The 16819-nt window shown below is 43.6% G+C and overlaps 1 protein-coding gene across 3 annotated transcripts in view; it reads left to right on the forward strand.

Moving 5' to 3' along the window:
- The window catches only part of LOC123512946 (endochitinase A-like), a 126948-nt gene extending 111409 nt beyond the window's left edge, over positions 1-15539 (forward strand). Inside the window, exons 3-5 of one of the 3 annotated variants that reach the window (XM_045269660.1) lie at positions 8132-8332; positions 8689-8853; positions 13361-15539. In XM_045269660.1, coding sequence (XP_045125595.1) covers positions 8132-8332; positions 8689-8853; positions 13361-14719 — 1725 coding nt within the window. In that variant the 3' untranslated portion in view covers positions 14720-15539. Of the gene's footprint in view, positions 1-8131; positions 8333-8688; positions 8854-9360; positions 9756-13360 lie in introns of those variants that run through there. The other 2 variants (XM_045269662.1, XM_045269661.1) reach the window with 2 other exon arrangements.
- The last annotated feature ends 1280 nt before the right edge of the window (positions 15540-16819 follow it).

Below are 16819 nucleotides of genomic sequence, written 5' to 3' on the forward strand. Positions count from 1 at the left end.
AGTGACACCTTCTCTCTCTCTTTCTCCCTCTCTCAATTCTCGCGGTTTCATCTCCTGCTCAAGTTTACAGCACGGGTTTTAATCACTCCCCCTGCCCCCCCCCTCCCCGTCCGTTCCCCCGTCAGTGCCATCTGGAAGCTGGAACACGTGGGAGAAAAGCGCTGCGTCAGGAGAGTCGAGGGCAGAACCGAACCCCACCGCTACCTGGCGTTCAATACTGAGCTGCGTGTGTTTAAAAGCAGTCAGGAGAGGATTTATATACGTGTGCAGTGTTTGGCTAAGTGTATTCCCGGCACACGCGCACGCAAGCTTGAGGGATGACTTGCCACGCACTGCACGCAAGTCTCACGCGATGCGGCTGTGTGGTGGAGTGAGGTGGTGGTGATGGTGGTGGATGGTTGGGTGCAGTGCTTGGTGTGTTGCAGTAGTGGGTAGAGGAGTTTGTTTGCTCTCTCTCTCTCTCTCTCTCTCTCTCTCTCTCTCTCTCTCTCTCTCTCTCTCTCTCTCTCTCTCTCTGTAAGTAGTTTTTTGTAAGATTTTTCATTGTATCAGTCTAAGTTTCTATCTCTCAGTTCGTTTGCCTGTCTATCTTTTCATCCATCTTTATCTATCTTTATCCTCATCTGTTTGCCTGTCTGTCTCTCTCCCTAGTTTACTCATTCATTTATTCATGTATCAATAAATCAGTAGGCAGGAGGCGTCAGAACGGAGGCTAAGAGGAGGCATCACCTTGATACATGAATGAACACTGACTGCCAATTATATTACCCCTATCAGGTGTTCTAAATGGCTCGAGATATGAACAGTCGTAACACGGGAAGATGTTTGCTCACCTCTCTCTCTCTCTCTCTCTCTCTCTCTCTCTCTCTCTCTCTCTCTCTCTCTCTCTCTCTCTGATATATAAGGGGAAAAAGATTTCTATATAGGTAATTTGCCTTTTTCGTCCATTTCTTACATTTTCTTTTATCTAGAAATAAATGTCAAATTGAAAAAAAAGATGAATATTTTTTTCCAATTATTTATTTTTATTCTTCAGTCTAACTATGAATGGCAAAATGAACGAATGTAAGGGCTTGAGAAAAGAAAAAAGAAAGAAGGAAAGAAAGAAAGACATTAACTCAGCCTCTCTCAAGGATGTTCTCTCTTTGACTGACTGACTGACTGACTGACTGACTGGCTAACTGACTGACTGGCTGTTAACATTTTCTATCTACATTTTCTTTCTCTCCGCTTATCATCATCTATCATAAATCTTTCCGCTTAGTAGATTTTCCCTTTTGGATTTTTCCGCGATTGCCTCCTGCTCTCGCCAACTCTTACTGCTGATTGGCCAGAGAGAATCCAATATTACACTTTCCTACCGCAAAATGCTTTCCGTTTTCGTCTTGATCTCTTCTGTCTCACCTCCGCCAATCCTGATAACTCGGAAAGATCTGATGGAGGGAGAGAAAAAGCGCCGTAGGGTTGGTGTTTTGCGTGGATTCAGAGAGAAATTTAAAGTCTGATGGAGGAAACTTAGGTGGGAGTGTCATTTTAGAGAAACCTGCCTATGTTCCTACGTAAATGGACGGTAGGCAGCAAGGCTAAGGGATTTCTAAGTATGATTGTTACTATTTTGGTCATCGTCATCATTATCATCGTCATCATCGAGGAAAAGAAATCGAAGTTTATATATAGCGGGAAAATTGTTTCATGATGTAATTCTTGTGGTTTTTGTTATTATTTCTACTCATGACTGTAATATTGATACCTTAGACTACTACTACTACTACTACTACTACTACTACTACTACTACTGTTACCATTACTACTACTATTACTACTACTACTACTACTACTACTTAGGATGACCGGAAGAAGAGCGAGACGGGACGAGACAAAAAGATGAGCAGCAGGGAACCAAACACTCATGATAATCGCCACTTACGAAAGTCCCCACCACCACCACCACCACCTCCTTCTCCTCCTCCTCCTCCTACTCCTACTCCTGCAGTGTTTGTCTCTCCTTTAAAAATTGCTTGACGGAAAAGGTCCCATTATTTCTCGACGGTGACTGGAGGAAGGAGGAGCAGCAGCAGCAGGAGAAGGACGGGTTTGGGGGGAGTGGGTGTTAACAGGTGGCCTTGACAGTCTGCATGACGTCATACCACCCACTGACACACACACACACACACACACACACACATACAGCATTAGCAACCATCACATCTCTGGCTCTCCCGTGAAGTGTGATTCGAAGCATTTCCACAAGAGGAGAGAAGAGAGAGAAATCTTCGGACTCACGAATCGAGACTGCTCTAATTAACGCTTCACAGATTGGTTGGCGAGAATAACTGTGTGGAGGGTACAAGACATTGGTACAAGAGGTGCTCAGGTATGTGGCAACTCATGGTAGGCAAAGAAAAGGTGACCCGTTGATGAGGCCTATCACGATCCCAGCGCCATCTGCCTGCTGGCGGTAAGAACTTAACTGGGACATGACGGGAACATCGCTTTGTTTGAACACCACCGCGGCGACGGACCACTGGCGAAACAGGAAGAAAAATTGGACCGTTTTGTTATTTTCTTGTGGTGAGAGTAGTGGAAGCAATAAATGAGGACTTCTTTGCATGGGAAGGTTTGATGTTACGATTGGTGAAGCAGGAAGAAAAATTTAACCGTTTTGTTATTTTTTTATAGTCATAGAAGTGGAACCAATAAATGGAGACCTTTTTCTCGTAGGAACTGATATCAGAAAAGGCCTGATGTTATTTGAAGGCTAATCGATGACTAACGACTGACGAAACAGGAAGAAAAATTGAACCGTTTTGTTACTTCCTTATGGTCATAGCAGTAGAAGCAGTGAATGAGGACTTTTCAAAGGGGTTTGATGTTATTTGAAGGATAAATGATAACTAATGACTGGTGAAACAGGAGGAAAATTAACTGTCTTATTATTCCCTTTTGGTTGTAGTAGTGCAAGCAATAGATTATGACAATTATGACTTCTTATATTACCAAAGGAGTTTTAAAAGAGGCTTAGAATAATTTGGAAGCCGAAATATTGTTGACAGTAGACGAAACAGGAAGAAAAATTGACCGTTTTGATATTTTCTTGTGGTCGTCGGCGTGCTTGCGATAAATTAGGATTTTTAAAGAGACCAGATTATTTGAAAGTCGATGATTAATGAGACGAGGAAAAATCCACTGTTGTTTTATTTTCTTGTGGTTTCAGTAGAGCAAGTTATAAATCAGGACTTTTTATAATAGAAACGAACTTTAGAAGAGGCCGGAGATTATTTGAAAGCAGAGAGAGATAACTGACAGCTGGCAAAACAAGGAGAGAGAGATTAAACTTTTTTTTTTCTGGTCGCAGGAGAGCAAAGAATAAATTATAACTTTTAATAGTAATGGATTTTGGAAGAGGCCTGAGATTATTTGAAAGCAGAAAGACAACTGACGATCCGCAAAAGAGAAAGAAAATTTTACCGTTTCATTGTTTCTTCAAATGCACCCAAAAAAAAAAAAAAAAAAGGACTTTAACAGAGAAACACTTAAGACCGAACCTGAGATTGTCTAAAACTCAAAAAGCGACTTGTGAACCGGGAGGAAAATTTACGTACTCATTCATTATTATTCTTATAGCAATGCAAGCAATATGTCAACAATATCATGATGGAACGCATTAGAATATTAACTGAGACACCAAAGATGAGTGACAGTCGAGTAAAATAGAAGTCGGGTTGTTTTGGTTACTTTACTTTTTTTCAGAGAGAGAGAGAGAGAGAGAGAGAGAGAGAGAGAGAGAGAGAGAGAGAGAGACAGACAGACAGAGAAGACCCTCCCATTTTTATTATGTGAGGTCCTACAAGACGAGGAAAACATACAAATTTAAGCACCAGAAGTTAACTATCGTGAATAAGTAAATGTTCTGTTAGTCCTTGGGCGGGAGAAGGAGGAGGAGGAGGAGGAGGAGGAACACCGTACATATATTAAGATTTTTATTACATACTATTTTTTTACCCCGCATCGCAATGACATCAGCGGTAACATGTACATCTTTTACCGCCGAATAACAGAGTATAATAAAGCTGGTGTCTGGATTATTATGAGCCGTGCATGGGAGAGACACAAAGAACACAAACCCTGAATATATTAAGGGAATCATCAGCCATGAGACTCAGATGAAGGATGCTGGTGAAGAGGGGGGAGGAGGAAGAGGAGGAGGAAGGAAGAAGAGGATAAACGAACCATTAGTATGAAAAACGTGAGTAAGGCAGACTCACCACTGGCCTTGACAAACCTTTAGGATAGAAAAGGTGAGGTAAAGAACTCACCTCTTGTCCTTCTCTTCTTCTCTCCATTCTGTTCTTTCTTTACCTCTTTCCACCCTCCCTCCCTCCTCCCTCTCCTCTTGTATGTGTATGTATGAATCTCGTTGTCTCCCTCCCTTCATTATTCTTCCTGTTTCCTTCTTTATCTAACCTATTTACTCCTCTCTTCTCCTTGTCTCGTGCATTCATTCCCTGCTTCCTTTCCTCCCTCTTCTGTCTCTTCTTCTGTTTCCCAGTATTATTTTTTTTCCTCTTCTTTTTCTCTTCCTTCCTTCCTCTTGTACCTGTTTATCTCTATCTTCATTATGTACTCTTCCTGTGTTTTATTCCTTCCTTCACTCGCTGCTCTTCTTTCTCTCATATTGTCTGTTTATCTCTTCATTCATTACTCTTTTATATGATTCATTCTTGTATCTTTTCCCTTCTACTTTCATAATATTCATTTCTTTTCGTATTTTCTTTCTCTTATTCATTCTTTCTCAATTTTTGACTTCCATTTCCTTTCATGTATTCTTTCTCTAAATCATTCTTATCATTTTTCATCTACTTTCTTTTATCCCCAGCCTTCCAAATGTCACTTTTCTTTTTCTTTTTTTTTTGTCATCCTTTTCTACTGTCAGCTAAACACGCCAGGTCAAGTCAATCTGTCTTTCCTTCCCTATCTCCCTCCCGTCCTCCTTTCCTAGCATCACTCCTTTCAACCTTCCCTCATTCCTTGCCCTCCACTGTCACCCAAACACGCCTGGTCTGCTGGTAACACTGACAAGCACAACAGAGGCAAACACAAGAACCCTATTAGCTGTTACATTCACTTGACGTCCTCCGCGCTACCAATGCAAACCCGCCCGTGTGTAGCTTTCCCCTGACACGCGAGACGTCCTTGGCACCTGTTGGCACTCCCCAGCACCTCCAGGCATCTGTCACCCTCACCTGCGTGCCAGAATGCGTGGTGTCTCCAGCAGCATTGGGGGCAAAGAGAGGCGAGGTCTACTTATGGTCGCCCACTGTATATACCTTCACTCCCACTCTCATTTTGATCTACCCTATACTTTGCTGAAGCCTTGAAGGTGAGCAAAACTTTTCCTTAGTTTGCACTCTTTCTTAAGTGCTTTGTGACCTCATTGTTGCGACGCTGTATACTATTCATAGGCTCTCTGTTGTTGGGTTCTCTCTCTCTCTCTCTCTCTCTCTCTCTCTCTCTCTCTCTCTCTCTCTCTCTCTCTCTCTCTCTCTCTCTCTCTCTCTCTCTCTCTCTCTCTCTCTCTCTCTCTCTCTCTCTCTCTCTCTCTCTCTCTCGAAGGTAAACGAAGAGGTTAAAAAAATTGACATATACACATTCCATTGTTAATCTCAATAACTGAAGGTATGATTCGGAAATTCCCACATATTTTCTATTTTTGTCTCTCTGTTTTCTTCTTCTTTTTTTCATTCTCAGCGGTGACGTGAGTGATTTTTACCGGTTTTAATAATTCAGTTTTATCTTTTCTTTTTTTTTTCATCCAACTCGTATTTTTCACTTTTTTTCTTCGTGTGGCTGTGGTGACCATGAGTTTTATTTCTGCTGAAGTTTTTTTTTTCATTTCTCTGGATACATATTTTTCTTATTTTTTTTTCGTTTTTTGAGTGATATTAAGGAATGCAGCGAGTTTCTTTCTATTATTCTTACTTTTATTGCTATTCAACAAAAACATCACAATCATGTTTTGTTTGTTGTTCCTTTTGTTTTACCCCACCGTCTTCCTCTTCCTCCTCCTCCTCCTCCTCCTCCTCCTCCTCCTCCTCCTCCTCCTCCTCCTCCTTCTTCTTCTTCTCCTAATCGTACATCGTCATCAGGAACGTCATTATCTCCTTGTCCTCCTTCATTGTCTGTCCTGGTCGGGAGGGAGAAGGTCGTTCCTTTTCACACATAAAAAATGGAGACAGTAGGCCTACACGAGCGTCCTCCTGTGGAATGCCGTGTCCTGAAGGCCGTGTCGAGCCCTCAGGCGGCGCGGCAGAACCTACAATTACCCACGACTTCCACCGCGGGCACACACACACACACACACACACACACACACACACACACACACACACACACACACACACGAGTCTTTTCGAATCCCACGTGAACTTAACAGGTGCAGTTCAGGTTTGGTTCCTTCCCTTCTACTTCCCCTCCCCCCCCAACTCCTTCCGTCTCTCTTAGTCCCAATTCTTCCGCAAGGTCACGGCCCCGCCCCGCCCCGCCCCTGGCACCCCTGCAGGCACCCTCCTTCACCTAGTACACTCACTCACCGGTAGATTTCTCTTCTTAAAATAAAAGAGAAAATCCTTCTACCCGGACGAAGTAAACAGAGACATATGTCAAACACACACACATACACACACACACACACACACACACAGAGACAGAGAGAGAGAGAGAGAGAGAGAGAGAGAGAGAGAGAGAGAGAGAGAGAGAGAGAGAGAGAGAGAGAGAGTATAAGTAAAACAAAAGCTACCGCTGCTGGTTCTGCTCAAGGAAGAAAACCTTTTAGCAGCCTGTGTGACTTTCCTGTCAATTAAATTTGCAAAACATCACGCTGGCGGGAATAATAGCCCGTCTCCTCCTCCTCCTCCTCCTCCTCCCGCGCGTGCACCTGGCGGTCGTCTTCACGCAGGGCAGAGCAGCCGGCGGGTGACAATAGCGGAGAAAAAGAGATGTTGTTTACAGGAGCATCGGAGCGCCTCGGGAGTCTGGACCTGAGGCTTGAAGGCGTGTGGGCGGCGAGCAGAGGGAAGTGGGCGGGTGTGGGGAGGGAAGAGGGAGAGGAGGGACGTGGAATGATGGCTGGTTTGAGCGTGACAAGCTAAAAATGGGAAAAGAAACGTGAGATAAGGATAGAGATTGGAAGTGATGTCTAGGAATGAGAAGCTGCAGAGGAGAAGAACACAAGACACGTGAAATAAAGACATAGTAAAGAAGAAGAAGAGGGAGAAGAAACGTGAGGCGATGATAAATACTTTTGAAACGAACTTTTAAAGGCGACAAGCTACGAAAAAGGAAGAAACATGAGATAACGATGGATATTTTAAGGAAAGGTGTCAGGAAGGAAGAAGGACGAAAGATAAGAGGATAATAGCGTGCGACCAGACACAGTGAGGGTCAACAAGAACAAGATGGTGATAGACGGGGAAGGATAACCAGAGGAGGACGGTGGAGGAAAAGTAACAGGGAGGGAAGGGGGGATGACGTGATGGTGGGAGGTGGATGGTGTGGATGGTGTGGATGATGTGGCGGTGGCTGGAGCGTGACTGAGGGTCGTCTGGTGGGGGAGGAGAGGGAGGGGGGGATGCTGGTAGTGGTGGAGGGAAGCGACCTCGCACAAAAAGGTTCCCCGAGAGATAATACTTCAGTTCGCCCCGGGAGAAAGGAAACGCGGCCTCTGGGTTCGGATTGAGGCGGGGCGGTTGATCGTTGGTATAATGGCAGTAGCGGAACGACGTGGAGGAGGAAGAGGAGGAGGAGGAGGAGGAGGAGGAGGAGGAGGAGGAGGAAGAAGAAGAAGAGCAATAGCAATATCAAGATACCCCTTTAACTAAACTGATCTATTTTAAACTCTTTTCCACTTAACTTTTTTTTCAAGAAGGGGGAAGGGAAAAGCAACAATAATTCACACTTTTCTCTATTTTTCGCACCCATAACCTGCCTTCACACATGCAAAACCAAGTAAATAAACGATGAATAACCTGTCTTTCCTCTTGTCACTCACCATCATAACCCAAATTTTGTTTCCAGTATACTAAGTTCTTATTACCACAAACCAGCCTCTCTGACCAGCTTCTCTCCTCCTCAGGCTTCTCTCATGAGCCAAGACAACGCTCTCTTCAGGCAGCTCCTCACGCTCCACGACTCCATCTCCGCCCTCAAGAGTTCGCCCATCCACGCCCTCAGGCCCCCCTCCCCATCCTCCCTCGACTCCTTCACCGAGGAGGAGGAGGACGAGGAGCAGGATGATGAGGACGAAGGAAAAGAAGACAACGAATCACATGTACAGGCAAGCATATTGAGAGAGAGAGAGAGAGAGAGAGAGAGAGAGAGAGAGAGAGAGAGAGTGAGTGAGTTTTGACCTTATTACTATATCACAGAAATTTTCGCTCATGTTATCTTGTTTTCGCGTCTGTTTTTATCTGTCATAATTCCAAAATTATTATTGGATCAATTTACTTTTTTTTAATTATAATCATTCTACTTTTATATTCACGTCTTTTGTAAACCCATCATTTACCGTTGTGTGTGTGTGTGTGTGTGTGTGTGTGTGTGTGTGTGTGTGTGTGTGTGTGTGTGTGTGTGTGTGTGTGAACTTAACACTACTGAAGGAAGGGAGACTGAAACTTTTGCGCCACTGTCCAGATGCCGGGAGAGAATCTACGACAACAGAAGACATCGAAGGTGGAGGACCTGTCGGAGGTGGACGAGGGCCTTGAGACAGACCACTCCACCAGCCACTCCACTAGTCCCTCCTCCACACTCTCCTCCAAGTGCTCCTGGAACTCTCACTTCTCCTCTTCCTCAAAGGTATAATTCCCCGAGAATAAATCTCTTCTCAGTCAAATCAGAGCCCTCCGTCCCCGCCCTTTACCTTCAGATCAATAGCAGCAGTTCCTCCCATCCTGCGCCCGCTAAAATGCTTGGAGTTGTCTTATTCCTCCCTCCCTCCCATCCTCCCTCGTCTTGCTCCCTCCAGGCTTCAGGGAACTCTAGATGCAGACTAAAGAGCAGTAATCCTCCCTTTCATCTCCTTCCCCTTCCTGCCCCCGATGTATCTATATATTAACCTCTCGTCCTGTACTGGTTGATGGTAATGATGTATTATATAGCGTTAAGGTGCTACGCCAGGTAAGTGTCCCTCGCCTCCCCGGCACTTGTGTAATATAGTGGTAAGCGCCCGGCATGTATACAGCTGCCTCCACCTCCACTTCCATCTCCACCTCCACCCGCCCCTGTGTACCCGAGGCTGCTTGCCGGTGACGCGCCTGGGTGTAGCCAGGGAGGAACTCGGTAGTGTAGCTTGCTTCCTTACAGGCCTCACCCACAAGCCCTGCCTCCAGCCCCACCCCGCCAGCCCGTGCACACCGCCAGGCCTTTCAGCGCGCCATCAGCAGCCCTCTTGACGGCCAGGGGGACCGCGTCGGGCCGGGCAACATGGCCTTCATGAGGTCTCGCAAGTCCTATGCACCTAATGCACGCAACCGACGGCGCTCCTCCTCAGCCCACCTGGCGGCGCGGCCCGAGCTGGAGCTGGCGGGCAGTGCCACAGACCCCGATAACTCCAATGGGGAGACGGAGGTAGACGGGTGGGGACCAGACACACCCGCCGGCCGCCCTCGCTCCAGCTCGGCCGTGCTCTCTCCGGGCGAGACCAACAGGACCAGACCCCTGCCATGCATCCCCTACCGCGAGGCGCTCATAATGTGACGGTAGGGCCGCCTTCCCCCACGCCCCCACCACAAGCACGGGGCGCACTAAGGACACCCGCCCTCCTCAACACTCTTGCCGGGACTCTAAACTGCTAACCCGCCACGCAACACCCATTCACTCACTCACTCACTTACTGTCTCACTCACGCACTGACGCACTCACCCAAACCGCCCCTGATTTACCTTTACGACTCTTTACTCCCAAATTTACTGTTTCACACACACACACACACACACACACACACACACACACACACACACACACACACACACACACACACACACACACACACACACAGTCTCTCCCGCATGATCTGCTTGGGTGTGCTTGCTGATGGGAAATAATACTCTTTTGTGTTGTTTGATCGCCTATTGTGCATTATTCTCCCTGTTTGTCTGCGTGTGACGTGCTACCAACGCGTGCCTCATATTTCTCGGGCCAATGAGCTTTTCCTCCTCCTCCTCCTCCTCCTCCTCCTCTTCTTTCTCCTCCTCCTCCTCCTCCTCTTCTTTCTCCTCCTCCTCCTTCTCCTCCTCCTCCTCCTCCTCCTCCTCTTCGGTTATATGACAACTATTCTCGCCGACAGTCTGAGCAGCTTTGAATGAAGTTGAGTTTCGATATCAGGAAGTTTTCTTCGTTTTCTTCTCTCCAAAGGTCTCACTTCACTTTCCTGCATCATAGTTCGATCAGTTATCGTTTCCTTTATTCTCTATCATACAAGTACGAGTAAATTGCCTGCGTTAACCTTATTTTTTTCTTCTTTGTGTGGTTTTTTTTTTTCTTCTCTCTCTCTCTCTCTCTCTCTCTCTCTCTCTCTCTCTCTCTCTCTCTCTCTCTCTCTCTCTCTCTCTCTCAGCATTATTTTCCATTATATATCATACACACACACACACACACACACACACACACACACACACACACACACACACACACACACACACACTCAATCCATCAGATGGCGTGTTTTTCCTCTTATTCTTCACTGTCCTTTCAATACTTCCTTCTCTGTCATTCCAGTGTCCTTCAATTGACGCTGAGTCGTCTTACAGCATTCCTCAGATTCTCGAGGATCCATTACACAACCCACACGTCCGCTGCGTGTGTATTGCCTTTAATTCATCGACCTGAAAAACATACGTGTTCAGAAATACCTTTGGAAATTTGTGAATGCTAAGAGAAATGGACATGTAACGTGTGCGTCACTGTGCTGTGACGCGTCACCGCGATAGCTGGCCGTCCCTAATGATGAGTTGGCTCTTCGTGAGCTTATTTTTGTGGCATCATGTTTTCTTCGTGTACGTAAACTTATAACGTTTTACCATCTGATTTCCAACCACTAAGATGTTTTAAGTTACGCTGGATGACTTTTCCATCCTTTTTCTTTTTTTTCTGTCGAGTAACAGTTAATTAACTGTAGTACACAACTAGGCACCGGTCAAGCGGAGCAACAGTCCAGCCTGGCCGCGCACTCCGCGACGAGGGACTTCGCCCCTACTCCCAGTCCCAAACCCCGCCCGGCTTAGATTCCACTCTAATGGAAGTCAATCGTTTTAACCAATTTCAGCTTGGCAGTTCATATGGACGATACTACTCTTTCATTAAACGTCACACAGTTAACTGCATTAAACTACTGAACATCAGATTTTTGTTCATGTAATCTTGAGTGGCACCAGTGGTCATTGCGATGAGCAATGTGGGTAAAGAAATAGCGACTGTAAGTGCCCTCCGTGAACCTCTTCTCATCCTGTTACTGCGCGAGTAAGTCTTCCCAGCGGCTCTTAGCCTCGGCGGCAAAGCTGCTTGTGCACCAGATAGAATGGCACCCACTAACAAGACTTGCACACGAGTGTCAGACTCACACCACCGTGACCAGACTTACATGGCAATGTTACTTAATGTTGCAAGCATGACACTCGCCTCGCTTCGTGTAATATCCATAATATCTAATCAAGACAGAAATTAGTAATAATCAGTGTAGGTCTACTGCTCATATATATATATATATATATATATATATATATATATATATATATATATATATATATATATATATATATATATATATGTGTGTGTGTGTGTGTGTGTGTGTGTGTGTGTGTGTGTGTGTATGTACGTGAATACAGTCCATTGATTTTCGTTGTGTGGGAACAGGCACGACAGTGTCTGTCAAGGAGTCTGAGCAGTGGTGGAATGTAGTCACCTTGCAGGCGGTGCAAGGAGAGCCGGAGAGGGAAGCCTGGCAGGGCTCAGCGGCCTTCACCTCGGGTGAACTTAATGGCTGATGTTGTCTCTGCTTACTGGCACTGATTTGTCCCTACCAAAGCACGCCGGTGAGACCCTCACCTTGTGTCTCCTCCCGCCTCAGGCTTCCTGCCTCAGCTATGCTGAGACAACTTCCGTTTCACTGCTTTACTTTTATTCATTTATTCATAACAGCATAACAAGGCTTTAACCAAAATGTGAATTTTACCAAAATTTCCATCTTCCCTTACATGTACTGTACTGTATTATTATATATTGTAGTGTGTGTGTGTGTGTGTGTGTGTGTGTGTGTGTGTGTGTGTGTGTGTGTTCAAGCCTCGCTGTCCTCCCTCAAACTATCTGAGAGAGAAGGGTGAGTGTTTGCCTTGTATCTGCTGTCTTTCCTTCCGTGTAGTCGTGAAATGCAGATCATCATGTAGAGAAACATGCAATGAATGAACAGCTAATATATATATATATATATATATATATATATATATATATATATATATATATATATATATATATATATATATATATATATATATATATTCTAGATTGGATACTTCAAAATTGTAAGTGCATTAATTGATTTCTCAGCCAATAGAGCAAATATTTTTTACATTGGTTTAACAAGTCTTTATTGAAACGAGTAGCATCTTTTATTTTGGTGTATTTTGAGACAAGTACAGATGCATGCATGCCTCTACCTGTGAGTGATCTGCACCACACCTGTAGCTGCTTCATCCTGGTGACAGTAGTGTAGCCTGACCGTAACCTTCAACACTGCTTAACAATGTCATTCCCCAGTATATCAGCATATCGTAGTGTTTGTGCATGCTGTTTTGTTTTAGATGTTTTGTATGTGTGTCTTTGATATATATATATATATATATATATATATATATATATATATATATATATATATATATATATATATATATATATATATATATATATATATATATGTATGTATATATATATATATATATATATATATATATATATATATATATATATATATATATATATATATATATATATATATATATATATATATATATATATATATATATATATATATATATATATATATATATATATATATATATATATATATATATATATATATATATATATATATATATATATATATAAGTAATTTATCAATTGATTTATGACTGAACAATATCAAAATGTGAAATAATGAAAACATACTACATTTAGAATTCTTAATGAAAATATACATGTAGTATAGCATTTAATATTTTGCCACTCAGTTTGAGCCAGCCATGGTTAAAGGATTTCCATGGTGTGTTTAGCCATGTGTGAGTTGTTGCTATAATGTGTGTCACCCTGACAGGTCCAGCTTCCCACACCAGGTCACCTCCCATACAAAGTAAGGGGAAGCAGTGCAGATCCAGCACCCTCCAGCCCAGTGGACCAGGCTCCCCTTGAGGCCAGCACACACGCCACCCCAGCCACACAGACTGATGCTGAATCTTTCACCAGCATCACCAACATCACCAGCAGCAAGTACAGCATTACCACCAATGAAGACTTCAACATCAATATTGCCATCAATAGCAACAACGCGGGATCAGCGTTCACCAGCGGCACATCTCAGCGGTCCATCAGCACCTCCTGCCTTGCCAAGAGCAGCTGCTACATCTCCAGCACCACCCCTGAACCTAATCTAACAAAGACATTTGGGGGAAGTCTTGGCAGTTTCTCTCAGCAAGATGGGTCTCGATTTACTCGCACTCGGGTGTCCATCCCTCCCTCCGCAAGGAACAGGGACCGCAGTGCCCGCCCAGAGTCCTTCAGGTTGTCTTCAGACATGGCAAGTCACACCCGAGTGCTTCTGAAGGCCAGGTCATTTGGCGGTGCTTCCTTGAGAGAGTCCATAACCAATAAATATAAAAAAGGAAGAGACTATTCAAGGTCATCATTGAGGGAGGACCATTTAAGGTACCACCAACACAGCTCAATGAGTAAAGTAGAATTTCAGCAGACAGGGTTTACCACTGCATCTGAAAAACCCTCTGTCACCATCAGTAATCCCAGCAGCCAGTGTAGCAAGACTGAAGTGGTACATGATGGCAGTAACTCTATGAAAGGACAATTAGAAGGTGCAAACTTTCATCAGAAGCAGACAACATCTATTAAGGAAACCAGTATTGTTATCATCAATACTGTGACAAGGCAGGAAGAGGTTTGCCATGACTCCAGCCAGATACATGAGACCTATGAGAACACAGTCATCAATGATCAGGAACCCAGAGATCATGTTACCCATCAGTGGTCAGAACCTCCCAGGAAACCTTACAATAAAGCCTCTTCTTTAACTTCCTCTTTAGCTGCAGCTGAAAGTGAGTTACTTCCTAAGTACAAGACCAGTGTCATGATCACAGACTCTGGATTAGAAAGGGATTCTTTGGAATGTTCTCGAGCACAGATGGTGCGAGCTCGGTCCTTCACTGGGCTCATGACGCCCCGTGGAATAACATCACCAAGTCCCTCCCCAACAAGAGAAATATTGGAAGGTAGCGCAGGCAGTGCATTTCTCAAAATCCCACTTGGGGAGAACAGTGAGCGGCTGCAGCAGGTGACACCTGTGATTCGCAGAGCTAGAACCTCCCGGGATGGAAAGACAATGCGTTTCTCAAGTGACCTGGGGTTTGGTGCTAGACCAAAGTCCAAGCGAGAAGTGTTTGTGTGATGGCAGATACCTTCCACTGCAACATTCTCTTTTCAATTTTCACATTCTGTTTTTTTTTATCTTAACTTCTTGGTTATGCCAGCTCTCATACATGATGTTGAGTTTACACAAATGCAATAATTTGAACACACATCAGACAAACATGTCCCACAAGACCCTGTGCTCGGCTCCCCTTGTTGAGTGAGCCATGCTGCCATGTGTCCTGAGAGTGGCGGGTGAGACTGTCCCATTGCCTCGACCTGGATAAAGGAGAATATTTATCTACGGCTGTATGGGATCAGAGGCTTGGTCAGTTCTCCACCCAGTACTGTCCTTTATAGCCTTCAAAATGCCCTATTACGTACTTACTTTTCCCCACAAAATATTTTATCTTATTTTGTAAAGGATGCTTTATTAACCTTAACTGCTGTGACCATAACTACTCTAGTGACAGATCTCACAGACACAACTTCTTTTAAGTGTTACTGTGTTTGCCGAAAAACTCCATGAAGGGCAGTGGGTGTTGCAGCAGCACCATTGTGTCACCCTTCCCTAGTGATATTCATTGCCTTAAGCTGCACATACTCATTCTTCTGTGTATATAACCCTCGTATATAAATCCATGTTATATTCCTCTCAGCCCTAGCCAGCAGTGATGAGGCATTCTCTGTGCCTCAGTGATGTAGGCTGCTTGGTAACCTACTGTACATAAAACAAGCTTTAGTGTGGAAATCCTCTTAGGTTAAGAACAATGAAAATTCTTTTGTACATAAAGTCCTGTAATCATAGTATGGTAATGTTTAAGGTTGTATATTGAGAATAATAAACAACAGATTATTGAGTGTGACTCTTTCCTCTTATATTAGTAATATGTAGCTAAGTATGATGTATGTGTTTCTTGGCTTGGACGTAGTATTCAGTCTTCCAAATACAAACTAAATATGTTCAGTTATTTGATAATACTTCTGTTTGTAAGATTATGTGTACGATTTTGCAGTTTAGTGAACCAGAAGACCAAATGAGGTAGGGTGCAAAACTTGTGAGAGGAAGCCTTGGGCCATCTGTGGTTGGCAGAGGGATATGGCCTGACTGCTTATTCCAAAGTCAGGGAATAAAACTGCCATTATATTCCTAGCGTATAATAGGTGGCTGCAACACTCTTCTCTTATACTTCATAGTAACACAGAGAAATATGATGGCATAGTGAATTCTTCTTAAGACTTCTTTCCAGGGAACTGAATAATCCTTGGCTTGGCCAGGACAAAGTGTACAATGCTCCAGATGGCAGTAACATAATGATATGCAGGCCATAACATAAACTTTGAGTCATTGTACATCCAATTTCCATGTGGTAAGAAACCCCCTCAATACTGGGACACAGTTTTACTTTGAGATTTGTATACAAATTGACCATTTCATTGGCATTTGGAAGGGTGTATAGAGGTCAAAAGAATAATGGCTACAGCCTTCATTATTTTGATACCCCACATCAGTTTCTGAAGCTGCATAAAATCACTAAATAGTAAGCAGAATGAATATGGAAAGGCGTCATGGTACTGAGGGAGTTAAAAGCCATGAAGTGAAGATCCCAAAGACTCCATCTCTTCTGTATTATTCTATTCCAATGATGATCGATCTTGGCTATCCTTATTTCTAAGATATTTCAGCCTGATACATATTTGTAGTCCTGCAAGTAATATACAAAGCAAGAAGCCATGATTCCTTTAAATTTTGTCTTAAACAAATACAGTGTGGAAAAGAGTAATTGTAAACAAATGATATGAAAAATGTAGTGATCAGAAGTAGTACAGAAACCACACCCGTAAGCTAGGTATACGCATACACGAAATATAATAGTAGTAAAAGTAAGAGAAAAATAATAGTATAATTCAGAGCTGGGCACAACTATTTATTTATTTATTTATTTTTTTTTTTCAAGTGCGAGGATCTGGTGTGACTGCAACTTTTGTCCCTATTTTTTGCTTCCACAGTGCGACTCATGGCTTTTACGACTGCAACTTTTTTTTTCTCCGGTAAGTACACACGCGATGGCTAAATGAATAAGCTAGTGAAGAGGTGAAAACAGGAGGGCGTTGGTCTGTGGCCGAGTACAATTGAGTG

The sequence above is a fragment of the Portunus trituberculatus genome, chromosome 35 (assembly GCF_017591435.1).
Source record: "Portunus trituberculatus isolate SZX2019 chromosome 35, ASM1759143v1, whole genome shotgun sequence".
NCBI lineage: Eukaryota > Metazoa > Arthropoda > Malacostraca > Decapoda > Portunidae > Portunus > Portunus trituberculatus.